This window comes from Pithys albifrons, chromosome 11, assembly GCF_047495875.1.
Source record: "Pithys albifrons albifrons isolate INPA30051 chromosome 11, PitAlb_v1, whole genome shotgun sequence".
Classification (NCBI taxonomy): Eukaryota; Metazoa; Chordata; class Aves; order Passeriformes; family Thamnophilidae; genus Pithys; species Pithys albifrons.
This window is the reverse complement of record NC_092468.1, coordinates 21,047,305-21,061,928: the sequence shown is the minus strand read 5'-3', so window position 1 is coordinate 21,061,928 and position 14,624 is coordinate 21,047,305. Positions and strand designations below refer to the sequence as shown.

General features: G+C 38.2%; 1 protein-coding gene across 10 annotated transcripts in view; it reads left to right on the top strand.

Moving 5' to 3' along the window:
• NAALADL2 (N-acetylated alpha-linked acidic dipeptidase like 2) overlaps positions 1–14,624 on the top strand; it is a 439,661-nt gene that overhangs the window by 143,319 nt on the left and 281,718 nt on the right. For 2 of the 10 annotated variants that reach the window (XM_071566281.1, XM_071566285.1), the window contains one exon: positions 7,838–7,983. The exons of 5 other annotated variants lie outside the window; for them this stretch is intronic. Coding sequence is in view for 1 of the 5 variants with exons in the window: in XM_071566278.1 (XP_071422379.1) it covers positions 10,336–10,342 (7 nt within the window). In the remaining 4 variants the exon portion in view is untranslated. Of the gene's footprint in view, positions 1–6,695; positions 6,955–7,837; positions 7,984–10,324; positions 10,343–14,624 lie in introns of those variants that run through there. 3 more of the 10 variants (XM_071566284.1, XM_071566286.1, XM_071566278.1) reach the window with 3 other exon arrangements.

Sequence of the window (14,624 nt, the reverse complement as noted above, 5' to 3'; positions counted from 1 at the left end):
AAAGTAATTTGTAACAATTTTAGTCACTGAAAGTTTGGCTTTTTTAAAAAGTGCTTTAGGATGTCTATTGTAGCTCTAAAGTAGTGTGGATTAAATAAAAAATCAATTAAAAAAAAGCCTCTTGAGACATAAATGTAGAACTTTTTTCTAACAGTGACATATTCATGTTTTTCATTTACCTCCAGATTTTAGTACTATCTCTGACAGCAGTAAAATAAACCCAGATCATATATTGAATCCATGTAAACCAAAAGGCTGCCTCTTAGAATTTTTCAACATCACCACACTCAGTTCTGCCACTGTCCCTTAGAGCAGCATTTTGCAGCACACGAGTCTTTCCTAAAAAGAGCATTTTCCTGATGTAAGGTGTGGCAGTCTGGGATGCTGTGGAGAGCTTTGTGTTTCCCAGTATTTATATTCTGCCTGAGTCTCCTCTCTGTAGCCATCATGACAGAGGTTGTCATCTTCATGCAGATGATGGTAAGGCTCATGTGTATATTTAGAGAATAGCTTACTCATCCCTTACTTTTGTAAGGTTGAGTTTGTTGTCTTTAAGATAATTTTTTGTGTGTCTGTGTTTAGGTAATGTGTTCCCCAGGGTTGGAACATGCTGGTCCTACCTGATGCTTCAAACCCCTCATCATTCCTATTAGGAACAGTTTCCAGTATTACAGTTTGCCACTGTTCTGAGTTTACCCAGAGCTGCAGAGGAGCAGCCAGGAAGCAAATATGCCACAAACTCATCAGGAATTAGTTCAGATTTGCATTTTTTCCCAGCTTGATGATATGTAGTAGCCTTAAAACACTGCAGCACTGACACAACAAACCTGAGCTGTGTTCACTGAGCACCTTCTCTTTAGTGGGAGATCTGTAGATTTTTGTGCTATGACTTGATGAGCTTTCACTTTTCCTTCTGTTTTTGTCAGTGTGGAGTCTTTCTTACTTGAGTATGTTCATTACTGTCTTTGTGACAAATTAAATCAAGAATTTTTGCTAACACCAGGCTTCTAATGGTACCTAAAAATAATTTAAAGACCAACAGCACAATGTCTTTCAGTAATTGTTAAATAGGAGTGAACAGACAAGGCTAAAATAAGAATCAGGCCAATTAAACCTCTCTTTGATGGTAGTGGTGCCTGTAATTAGAGATGCTCAGGAAATGTTTCTCCCTCATTCCCCACCAGTCCCCACCTTTTTTCTCCCACAGGATGGTAGGGATAGTGAATGCAGAGGGCACCCACCTCAGGCATGGTAGTGCTCCCATGGGAATCTTTAGCGGTTTCCCCAGAATGGGAAACCTCACAGTGAGGTTTTTAGAATGCATTTCTGAAAGAGAACAGTTTTTCTCAGAAAATCTTAATAATGGAGTATTTATGATGGTGGAGAGGGAATATTAAGTGTCCTATTCTGTGAATTGAAGAGCTGTGATTAGCAAGTGTGGCAATAAGGATGCAGCAGGACTTCTATTCTTTTGTATTAGAGGTCTGTGGGAGCCTTACTTTAAAAATAAGAGTGAGTTACCTCTTCCAAAAATGTTTATTCCTCATTAACTAAGTGAGAAATGACATTTTGAACTTCATGTGGGTGGACTATAATCTGCAGCTCAAGGTGGAACACAAGGTCTAACCTGGAGTCAGGAGGCTACTTAAGTAAATAACCTGAGAGGGCTGTGCATGGCAAGGAGGGGATACCTGCCAGGAATTTTTGTTGTCTGCGTGATCCTCAGTTTGCCAACTTTTTCTGATAGGTAAAAACCTATTGGACGCCACAAGGTGTGATTGTAAAAAAATATTTATTATTTTTTAAAAAATATACTGTATTATTTGTAATCTAGTTTCTCAAGAGAGCAGTCTTGTTTCAGGGAATCTTAAAATGAATGTCTCTGAGACATGCTTCTTTCATTCAAGGAATGTCTTATAAAATGCAGGTTATGAGCACCAAGATGATATTTCTTTCTTTTTACTAGGCCTTTTGATCCTGCAGTATTTGCATCCTTTACCTAACCAATTTCTACCTGAAGGATTGTAATTTTCTCTCTGCATGGAAAATTGTAAACCTTGCCCATTTGAAAGATCTTTGGCTTTTGTCTGTTTTAGGGATACCTGAGGTGAGTGTTCTAAAACTCTAAGACTGAATATAATGTTGAAGGTAGGAAATAATATAAGACTGAGTCTTCAAAAATAAATTCCTATTTGTGAAGTGTTGAAGCTTGCACTGAGCATTTGTCAGTTCTCATTGTTCAGCACTGGGCACGTGGTACAGTTGTATAATGTAAATTTAGCAGGATAATTTCTTTTTTTTTTTAAAAAGAAACTTTGCACTGACTTTTCTCAGTGTGAACAGATTCCAAAGTTTTCAAGGTTTTGTTGGTCCTAGACTTTCTATGTCACAGCAGTTTCTAGTGTCTTGAATGTGGCTTAATTGGCTCCCAGATGTGAGAACAAAATGGACTCTTTTCAGTTATCTGTAGAAAACATGGACATATGTAATTACAACGTTGGAGTGTATTGATTGGGAACCCTATAGACTGTCTCTTTTTTATATCAGGGTTTTCTTTTTACAATCAGCAAGAATTTTGTATGGAAGTTGTCAGGAATCCGTTGGGGATGTGTATTTCCTATTCACTCAGAGGTCCAAAACCAGCATGACATTGTCTTTGCAGTAAATGGTATTTTCCCCGAATTCTCTGCATTACAGACTGGGAAGCTGGATCAAAACCTGCTGCTCACAGTAGCAAAGCCTCTATGATATATTGTCATCTATTGATAATATTTTTAATGTGGCACCTAAATAAGGACAACACTTTACAAAGGACTGCAAAATGAAAAGAAGGGGGTTTTGGTAATACTAAATTAGTAACTCTAAAGTTTACTGATCTAAATGAGTTTCTTAGGATTTGTCCATTTTTTTTTTTAATTCCTATTCTCAATCCCCTCAATTTGATTTCTAATGCGAAATTTAGCTCTGGGGACATTTTCAAACAGCCACCATTAGCAAGAATGTCACTCCAGAAGTGTTACCTGATATTACTGTCTCTTCATGGTGTCAGTACTAGTCATAATGGGGCAAACATACTTGTAACTCAAGATCACCTACACCCAACCACCTACTACTAAAATGCTTCTTACATGTTTGAACCTTCTTCTCTTAATGAAAATTCGTGGTAAGAGAAGAGAAGTTAGTGCTGGGTGATATAAAATATATGCCATCAGGCACAAATATGTTTTCTGAACTCGTGTCATGTGAAGCCTTGGGAAATCTTATACACATGAATGCTTTCACAAATTATGTTTGTCTTGTACATGCACAGGAGCAAACTACCATTTTCTAATCTTCAGGGTATCTGCAAGTGGGTCTGTTCCTGCTGATTCAGTCTGAGTTCAGAAATATATCAGTAAGGCTTGAGACTTTGCAAGGTCACTTCAGATGGATAGAGTTGTATGAAATTTCTTGTTGAGACATGAAAGCAGATGAAATTCAGGTGGTTTTACTCTTCTGTATGATGTGAATTTTATACTACTTCAGGAAAAGTAAGTGAAAGGACTAGTTGGAGTGTCAGAAGTGATTAAAATGTTCTTCCAGGTTGTGCTGTTACAGTAAGGGAAGGAAGCCATGGTTTCAGAAAGAGGAAAGTAAGCCCAATTACCTCTGAGTAAAACTGGCAATTTTCTTTCCACCTCTTTCCCCACAGAAAAGGTGTAAGAATGATGTTCTGCAGAATGGAATAGTCAAAAGAAAAGAGAGTTAAATATTTAGGGTAGTTATATGAGGCTTAATTACAGCATTATATATAAGATGCTTTCTAGCATTAGCAGCAATGTCCCCCATGTGCCCTCTCACCTCTGCAATTCAGGAACCTGCAAAACACACTATCACATCACTTTCAATTGCAGTTATATCTTCTAGTTATGGATATGGTGCAATTCCATCACTTGAAGGAGTTTTTGTTCACTTTTCATTTTCACATTTCATCTCACTGAGGGGTGATCACAGTGTGATAATGTCTGGGGTACATTTGGTAAGTTTTTCCAAGTATCAAAAGTATTTTTAGGTTTTTCAGGTTAGTTACAAGCTCTGGCATTTTGAGCAATGACAAGAGAAGGAAAACCACGCAGCTATGAGTAATTTGCCATTTCCCAATAACCTTCCAAATAGAACTGAGTGGGTTTTGCATGGCTTTCACAATGGCTTTGAAGAGCATTCAAATGTACCTCTCATGTTGAAACAGTCTTGTGCTTAGGTTTCCCACACACCAGCCAGTAGTGTGTGCTAAGTAGTCTTCTGCAGGGCATTCCCAGACTCATATGTGAGAATTTAGTGGCTGAACCACTCCTGTTTCTTCCATGCAGCTGCCAAACCAGTTGTTTTAGCTATTGACTTTCCCTTTTCATCTTTGCTGTCTTGGTTACTCACATGTACTAAAGAATGAACCTTAATAACTTGGATGATGACAGAAGTACCGAACACAAACTTGTTTAAACTGGGCATGTAATTTGAAATTTATAAGAGGAATCTTCAAGTGAAAGCAAGTTCTTCACCAACAGTGTTTTAGGTTCTGTTAGCTTTTCAATACATATTTGAAAGTAGGACTTCTGTATTTTCTCCTCAATCCTGTGTCAGAGAAAAGCTTCTCTGAATTAATATAAACTTACCACAAATTGGGCAATCAGATGTATATGGACCATGAAATATGTGGCATCTACCTTGGGAAAAGGGTATGGAGTGCAGCCTATGTCACATCCAGGAGGATCTGTTGAGTAAGCACTGCATGTTTCCCCATGTGTCATAGCCCACGAAAAATTCCTAAGAGAAATGTGAGACCAATAGTAGAAGACCAACTATCACAATGGCATTGTATATTATGATGCCAGAAGACAAGAGCAAGAGAAATAAAAGCCATGGCCATTTGGTTATTTGCCATAGAAGCACATTGGTAAATAACATGGCAGAGGTCCTAGGAATGGATCATGATGGACAAACCAGAAACATCAGTTGTCTTTGCCTCTCTTGAGACACATCCCTATGGCACTGACCGAATCAATATAGTTTGAAGTCTAATTCTTAATGAACAGTTCCTTAGGCTCCCTGCAGCTGTGGGAGTTATGCAGGGCCTAATTTTCCATGCAGGGCTGTTCATGTTTTTAGTTCAAGGGGAAAAAAAAAAGTCATACTGATGGGAGATGTTGGAGAAAAAAGACTGCTGGTGAAAATAATGTGAGCAAGAGCTATCAATTCTTGTTTAAGAGAGAAGACACTGAAGTTTCCGTGTGTCTTAGATGGCAAAAGGAACTGCCATTCATTTGAATGTTATTCTTTTCCTCTTAGCCCATATCACTGTGTCTTGATGCTTGGGGGGCATATTGACTACTTGTTTGTAAATCAGTGTAGTAGATGTGGTCCTTACTAAGTGCCTCGTATTCAAGTGCCAGGAGAACCTTATTTTTAGTTTGAGGATGGTAAAGCATAAGCTTACCATTGTTTTCCTATTTTCAGCTACTTTTCGCCAACTGTATTTGTGGCTCAGACTTTGCAACTGTGTTCAGTGATTGTTGGGTAGAACTGCCCAATGTAGAAAACCAAATCTAAGGGTATTGGAACTGAAAATATTTGATACTTTTTTTGTGAGTTTGATAAGACTCTCCTTATAGTGTGTCTCTCTTGTAGATGGTATAACTTAGGTTGTGTGATCAGTTTCTTGTAATATTCTTTAAAAATCACTGTAAAATAACAGACTTTGGAGTAGTAATCACAGAAGTATTGAAAGGACACAGTAATAGCAGTAATTCCTATAGTATTTTTGTGGTTATGCATTTTTAATTTGTTAATAAATATTTGATGTGTTAGAACACTGTTTTGCAAAGCTTAGGTATTAAATGGAGAACTTGTTCTTGAAAATTATTATTGGTGAATAATAAGACTAGTAATGATAATAAAAACTATAGTACAAGCTCTGTATACAATGATAAGAAGAAGGCCAAAGCTCTCAGCTCTTGAAGATGTATTTCTGCTGTATTAAAATAAGCATGAGGCAAAGTTTTAGTGCAATTGAAAAATAATAAATAAATCCATAGTGGCAGCATAATCGATTCAAATCTATGTAAATAGGTAGTCATGGTGAATTAGAATGTAGTACTACTGAATGGACTGCTCAAGGTTTCATTAACTAAGAAGACTGAAGAACCTGTTTACTAAGAAAAATATCCTTTATCCTATATCAGTTGCTGCAGGTTGTTAATTTGAGAAGCTGATCATTTTGGACTATTAATCATAATAATTAGAGACAGATTTAGTGAGCTTTAGTGCAGTTCTCAGCTAGATTAATAGTTGCGTAATCCAGTGTTTATTAATATAAATGAAGTAAATTAGAAACATGACATTATAAAGAGGAGGAAGAAACTCCAGGAACTTTCCTGGATCATCCTGAAACTCCATCAGTTTAAAACGACTGGTTGTTCATCAGTAGTTTGCTTGGTTTTGTTTCAGTTTTTGTTTCCTCCTGCACTAATAAAGCTGCCATTCACCATGGAGAGGAATATATGCAACCATCTCCAAACATGTTTACAGTTCCTTGATATCCACAGGTTTGGGGGTTTGGGTGGAGGAGGGAGTAGCAAACTTTCCAGCCATGGGAAGTTGTTCATTTTTATTTAATACTTATTGTTATCAGTAAGATCATGTTCTTCATTCCCCTGGAGGCTCCGCACCAGGATTGCCAACACTTGCAGGATTTCAGGCGTCATGAGACTCCCATCCCAGAGCGGTGGCAGCAGTTTGGCTGTGAGCTTTGCCATGCAGGAGTTGTAGACCAGAAATCCCGTGTACAGAGATGTCTCCTTGCTGCTCCTCACAGGCAGGGAGGAGAGACTCTCCATTCTGCTGAGATGTGACTGCTGCCTCTGTCTCGTCTGGCTTTGCTTCACAGAGGACGTGGTGTAAGATGGAGGGAGTGCAGAGGTGAGAGGTTTTGCCCAGCTCTGAGTTTCTCGTGCCTTCAGCACTCTGTGTTTTCCCACTTTGGGGTTCACAGGGCAGATTAATGCTTGTTTGTAACAAAATGTCTCACTGGTGCTGGCCCCTCTCTGGGGCTCTGACATGTGGTCAGAGGGTCTGTGTGTGCTTCTGTTCCTAGGAAACGCAGATTTACAGGGTCTGTATTAAACTAGTGTGCTGAAGCACCTTCTTTTTGAGCTGTGTGTGTTGGGAAGAGAAAACCCCCTCACATTTCTTTAGGATTGGTACGAATTTCTCATTATAAACCTAATATTTCGTCACTTCCAGAATTGAAAGGTTCTCCTTCTGGCTTGCTTGAGGCTTGTTGATTCCAATTCCACTTTCTCTCTTTCAAAATAATTTTTTGAAAATTAGGAAGAAAATGATGACAGTTTCACAAGATTAAAAGACTTCAATAGCTGAAAACGTCTATAAATTAAAAATCTACATGTGCATTAGCAGCTGGAGGAAATCTGCCTGTGTGTGCATGTCTTTTCTTACGTCTCCACCAAAACCCACTAACCAAACTGATCCACAGATGCCCAAGAGCTGTCAGCAATTTCTTCCTGAGAGATTTTTTTTTCCTTTTAGAAGTAACTCCCCTTCCCCCCTGAAATGAGAGGCTTGTTCTTAATAGGGTAGTTCTTGACCTCCTTTCACCTTTTTGTTTTGGATACACAGGCTTAGTTGTATTGAAAATCACATTGCAAATCTAAATATTAACAGAAAACTTCAGAACTCCCTACAGGAAGGCACCAATTGCTATATTCCTGTATTTTGAATAGCAACTTCTAATGCAAAACACGAGGCAGCAGTTGTAAAGAAGATGATTTCCTATCCAATCCAGGCTCCTGGTTACAAATCACCTGACAATAATATCATGAAGAAGTAGTTGTGCGACATGTGCTCGGCCGTCACTCCGGTTATTCCACAGCAGCTTTCCAGCGGGCAAGTTGGGAAATAAGACCTGCTTTCCAGTGGAAGCTCCTTGGGGTAGGTGCTTTCAGTTTTGCCTCCCTTGATTTGACTAAGACAAGCCTGTTTGCAGTTGGGAATTCTTTTGGAGCGTGCCTTCACATGCAATTTCTCATACCGTTTTGGATCATCTTAAAAGAAATCTATACCTGTAGTTGACCTACTTAATCTATGCAATTATTCCAGTTTGCTTGGGTGTATGCACATTATGTTCCCGTCTCCATATTTTTATTCTTTTTTTTTTTCAGTTTGGCAGTCATTTTATTCCTTTTTAAAAATACCATTTGGTTGTTAATGGGAGTTTGAGTTCAGTATTACTGGCCAGAAGAATGGAGGCAGGAATGAGACCAGCGCTTTGCAAAATCACAGCTCATTCCCTGCATTCTCAGAAATCCTGCTGGATTCATTTAGATGCATTCAGATGTATTTAACAGTGATGAGGAAGACAACTGGAGTACTGCACAACAGGGATTGTTGATTCCAGTTAAAAATGCACCCTTTTCTCACCAGATGCTGCAACATCTCTGTATCTAAGAATCTGCTAAGAGGCTTCCAAGAGCTGATGGGTGTCTTGTGCCTAATTGTTATCTTTTGTGTGATGCCAATTGTACTCATGTGTTCTTTCCTCTCTGGCTGTAAAGCTACAATACTCTAAAACTCCACAGTCTGCAACCTACATGGATTGTTTCTTGGTCAAATTGCATCTGAGTGGGGTGTTTGTAGAGGGGGTTCAGCCCTGTAACAGCCTGTGTGCTCTGTGATCCAGCAGATCTTAATAACAGCAAAAATTGAAGATGCAAGTAGTTTCCCAGAAGACACTGAGTCTTTTAGTTTTCTGGCTGGCACTCTTACCATACTGTATTACCTGTCCCTTAATCAATATAATTGAAAATCAGCAAATCTCTTTAACTGCTTTAGAGGTTTTTTTGGTTAAAATGTACTCTTCTCAGTTGTGTTTAAATGCTTACTAATATAGGAAAGAATGACACCTTGTTTGTTTCTTGTTATTAAGGATTACACCTTACTAGGCATCTTTTTGGAACACTAAAGCCAGATTATAGATAAAATTAAATATAGAATTTTTTAACCAAGCTAAAGTAAATTTTTGTCGATATTAACACATGCAGAGGAAGGACTGATAACTACTAACTTAGTTATACAGCATCTGGTACTGTTTAGTGATTTGGTTAGAGTACTTTTGACCCTGATGTTTTGCTTTACATTCTTTTTGTAAATATTGCTTTTGTGGAGTTGCCCTGATAAATTCTTTCCTGTGTTTTCCAAAGTATTGCCTTGCCCCTTGGCTATCATAGGGAAACAGCTGTGATTTAAGACATCAGCTTTGCTATTAACATCAAGTGCCTGCATACCAGCTATGAATCATCTTTATGAATGTGTTCTGACTAAATCATAGGACTCATTAGGTGTGGATGGATGGATATCTGAGAAAGTGATATGGGTAATAGGCTGTCTTCTGAGATAATGAAAAAGTTTTCACCTTCACTTTTCTTTATATGTTTGCCTTGGAAATGGTGGCTTCAATACAAAACTTGGAAACATGCAGCTGAAAATGAGTCTATCACTTTAAATCCAATCACATGCAAAGGACTGACTCATATGGTTGAATGGTCGTTATTCACAATTGGGATTTCTGTAGCAGAGTATTTTATGAGACAGGAACAAATTAAGTTTGGGATTATTGTTGCAAGTTGGAAGTTCTCTGGCACCTGATGGCCAAGGAAGGATCGTCCTTGGTGTTCTCGGAGGAAGGCAGGGAGATTCAGTGTAATGAATCACACAGGAGTAGGCAGAAAATAGATTTCCCAAATTTCTGTTTTGCTGAAAGAGCCATTTAGATAGCAAGCATTCCTTCTACATGTGGGCTCTGTGGGAGAGTATTTAATTTTCCCCGTATAATTTATTTATTTCAAGGAAATTATTTTATTCTTCTACAGAAGCAGCAAAGATAGAAGAAAATTGCCTCTTGGCCAAGTCATATCTCTTAACCCAGAAAATACAAATCACCCCCCAAATGAGCTAGGTTAATCTTCTCTTCTTGATAATGTTTGGTTATAATCAGATTTTTCATAGTTGCTCTCTAAATACTAATTTTTTTTGATCAGGCTTTCAATTTATTTGCTGCAAAGAATGGTTATCTAACAACAAAAACCAACCAAAAATAGCCTGAACATTAACTGCCCTAAGACACGAACTCATTAGAAGCACAAACTCAGATTGATTGGGCTGATAATGGTGGTGATGATAATAATAATTGCATTACAGCAGGGCCTGAGGACCCTGGCTGAAAATGAGTTTCTCATTCTTGTAGGTACAAAACTAAGATCCTCTCCAGCTCTGAGAAGCTTCAAAATGAGAAGTAAGGTGAGAATTAATGAGAGCTTGAATACAAATGCTCCTTTCCTTTTTTATTTTTAAATTAAAAAGTGTAAGTAAGAGGAGACCTGTTTGGATCCCAACCATATGAAGAATCATTTAAGTTGGAAAATCCCTCTATGATCATTGAGTTCAACCATTAACCCAGCACTGCCGAGTCCACCAATGTGCCAAATTCTGTTCTTCGGCACCTCTAAAAGAAGCAAAACCTCTGTCAGAGCATTCACATGAAATGCTGCCATGCAGGAATATGGCAAGTCCTGCCCTCTGATTTGCAGCAAGCAGTTAATAAGGAAATGAATTAATCAATGATGCAGGTTCCAACTGTAGTGCTGCACGTAGTGGTAGTAATAAGCAGGGAGCAGATATGCCTTTTTGAAGGATGAATTGAGGTTTGTACCGAGCTATTGCTTTTACAGTCAAGCATGTCTGTGGGCTTGCTTTACAGGATATTATGATATATGAAACTCAAGGCTTTTGAGTAGTAAAAATTACGGCTGTCAATTCATCTTTGTGTATGGCACTTTGATATATCATCCACAGCTTAATTATATTGTCCTAGTTCAGAGATTAAAACAAAAGTCTGGTTGACTCTTGCTTAAACCTCTCTCTGAAATAATGCTCATAGGTGAAGGGAGAAGAAATCCATAAGATCTGTATAAAATTTCATTATCATGTATTGTGCCATCAATAACAGGTTCCTTCCATCCAGTTTCACATAGTGCAGTTACAGAGATATTCATCAGCTACCACTCACTGCACAGGAGCACAAACAACTAACTCCAGACATATCCAGAAAAAAAAGTGAGAGGGTGGGAATTGTACTTTGTACAAGCCTGGGAGTGGCTGAGCTGTGGGTTGTGCCAAAACCATTGGAACTGGGGCAGCAGAACAAAGAAAAGGTCCATTGGTTTAGGTTTATGGGTCTGACTGTAAGGTTTCTAATAATCCCATCTAGGCAGGCTTGGCTGTCACACTCACAGACACGGACACAGTTACCAATCTCCAGAGCATATATGGGTGGTGGGAGCTGGGGCCTCTTCAGCTGCCATCCCTGGCCAAGGGGACAGGAGGGGAGAAGACTTTTTTTGGCTCTCAAGCTGGACTCAATTCGTTACCAAGGAGATGTGTGATTTTTGGGTTTGGCTATTAAGTAGCAAGTTACACATGACAGAACGAACTCTGGAATCAAAATAATTGCAGTGTGTCCTTTAGGCATGCAGGTTTTGAGGCTTAAGTGTATCAACTGCACTGATAATGCAAAACCAATCAGAACCAAAAGGAGAATTTTCTGTGTTCTCAGACTCAGTTACTCTTTGAGCTTGGATAATTTACCTGCGACTAATAAATTGCTCTTCTGTGCAGCTGCTGGTTGAAGTGAATTGCATATGGGTACCTATAGAGGTCTATGTGTTATCCAAAAAATCTGTGCAGTTCAATTAGGTTGAAATTGTTCAAGATGTTGTGTTTGGCATATTGCTTCTCTACCTAGTGTTTCTGGATAATGCTGTAATGCATATACAAATTAAATGTAATATTAATGATTACTGCCAGGTGCTGCATTAAAAATAAGAAAATGTAATTTTGATATTAGATCAGTAAATGTAATTTAAGCTAAAGATGTTAATACAGTTCATTGTATTATTTGTGGCACATGTTTTATATACATTGATTCAAACGATGGGTCGAGGCATGCACTTAATTTATTTAACAACTTCCTGCTGTAGCTGTGATTTTGCCTGTGGGTGGCTTTCAGAGTGGCAGTTTGGAAGGCAGAGAAAGGTTGTTTATCTTTAAACTTCAGGATGAGAAGTTAAAGGTGTGGACAGGCAGAGGTGCTGGTGATGATGCAAGTGGTGTATACTTGATAAAAATGGCTATTGAGAAAGTTTTTCGTTGTAAATGATCACTTCCAAACAGTGTGGAACTCTTTCTGTGGATGCAAAGGTAGAGCTGCTCCATAGTCACCTGCCTGGGGATGTGGCACATGCTGACAGAACATTTTTTAGATATGTAAGCAAGTAGATTAATGAAGCATCAGTAAAAAGTGCAGACATACAATCTTCTTTACTTATTTTACCACTAAAAGATTAGACTGACTGTCATAAATTATTAATCTGAGTCTTCTAACTGTACCATTTGGTGCCTCTGCCTTTCTCTTCAGTAGTTTAATGAAACTGTACTTGTTTCCCTCACATATTAAAGAACCTAAGTAATAAAACAGCAGAAAAGAAAGAAAAACTTACATGATTCCCTGGATATCTGCATGTAATTAAATAGGTTGGAATCTGTTGTTTTCAGGTATTTGCTTTGCTAAAACAAATTCTTTCCATGCAAAGTACCTGTATAATTGAAGTAAATCAATTTTACATGTTTGGAAGAAAAAATCCTTTAGTATGCTATAATTTTGTAAGAGTGCTGCAATGAACTGGTAGATTGTCACAAATTGTTCGTAGAGCAACTGGTACATCTATAGGGGAGAACATTTTTGGAAAGCTTCTGATCAAATTCAGAAAGAAAATCTGCAGAATTAAAAAACAAAATTTCAACATTCTAGGAAAGCAAAGATTTATTTTTTTTCCCCATGCTAAGAGCCCAGTTTGAATGAAGGCACATCTGTGATCTGGTACTTAATGTGTAATTTGAGGCCCTTGCCCTGGGTAGAAATCCTTTTATTTAGCAGCAACCTGTTACCCCTGAGGCCCAGTGTCAATTTATGTGCAGTGTATTTAGTGATGTGTTTTGGGTGCACTAAATAAGAATTTGATTTTTTTTCCATTAAAGACTTGTTGAAAACAGATATCTTTCTAAAGAGCTTTTCACATCTGTTCTTATCTCAGTATTTTAATAGTCTAGTGCTGTATCTGAGTGCCAAGATTCCTTTTTCTTTCCTGTAATAAATTTCTGCAGGATGCTGCTGAATGCTGCTGTTAGTGTGGAATTGCCTGGCTTGACTTGGTGATGCTAATGCCTTTTGGGTGAGCTTTGTCCATCTGACTGAGACATAATAAAAGCAGTAAATGTTTCTTTTTTAGTGTGTGGGTAATTTGCTTTTGAAAAAAAAGGAAGAGGTGGAGTCCAAAGCTGTGTAGTGATGGTTGACATAGTAATATTGTTGTTCCTTTAGAAAAGCATTCACTGGGCAGGAGACCAGAAGCAAGAGTTTAGCTGTTATTAATCTCTGGAATATTTAGTCTTCTCTTTTTGGCATGATTTGCTAATAGAGTGTTTCGCCTGAGTAACCAATGTCTTCTGAAGGAAAAAATAAACAGATTTATTTGTAGCAGCTTGTTGTGATTTTTCACTTCCCTTCTCTGCATGTATTTATTATATTTTGTATGTAATGTATAAATATTGATATCTTAGAGAATAATTTTTACAAACAACTTTTTCTAATGAACTTGAAGTTGTCTGTGTCCAATTTTTTTGGCCAAATGATGCTTTGCTGTTCAGCAAACATCCTCACATTTTCCTTTTGTGTTATAAGTGAACATCGCAGATATGCAATTTAAAAAATATTTTTTTCCAAGCAGTTATGGATATTGTATTGGTAGAGCAATGCAGGGAACCTGGAACTTTCCAAGGTGAGGAGAATACAAACACTGCCCTTGCAGGTACCATCGAATTAATGCTCCAGAGATATTCTCTGTCAAAAAGGCCCACGGAGGTGATCTGCAGGATGGGGGGTGTGTGTGTCTCTTCAAGGTACTGATTTCACTCCTTGGTCCTTTGTTTTTCCCTTGTGTATCCCAGGGAATGCTAATACTGCCTTCCCTCTGCAGCATAACTCGTGGCACACCTGGGACAGCTTTGCCAATCCTTGTGTCTTGCTGGGGAGGGCAGGAGATTGCACACATGTGGATCTCCTTGACGCTTGTCTCAGCTGTTCCCAGCAGTCAATAGTGGGAGGCTGGAAGGATTGAGGTAGGTGGGGCATTTTATGAGCCACATGTGAAGGAATTTTGGGGCTAATTCACCCAGGAAGAAGTGATCTAATCTGCCACTGTATTTCTCCTCTGCCACACTGACTTCTGCAGGCTGAGCTAGTCTTGTGTGTGAAAAGCATTTTAAATGTCTCCATATATGTAAGTTACTAATTAAATAATTCTCAAAAGTGTTTTCATTCTGGTACCACATTTGGGGTTTTTAATAGTTGCTGTTTTTTTTTTTTAATTTTATTCTTTAGTTGTATGTTGTAAATGGTCGTGTTGAGTTACTTACTGATTTTCTTAAAGTTCCTAAAAGTTCTAAATTTTAGTGTTAAT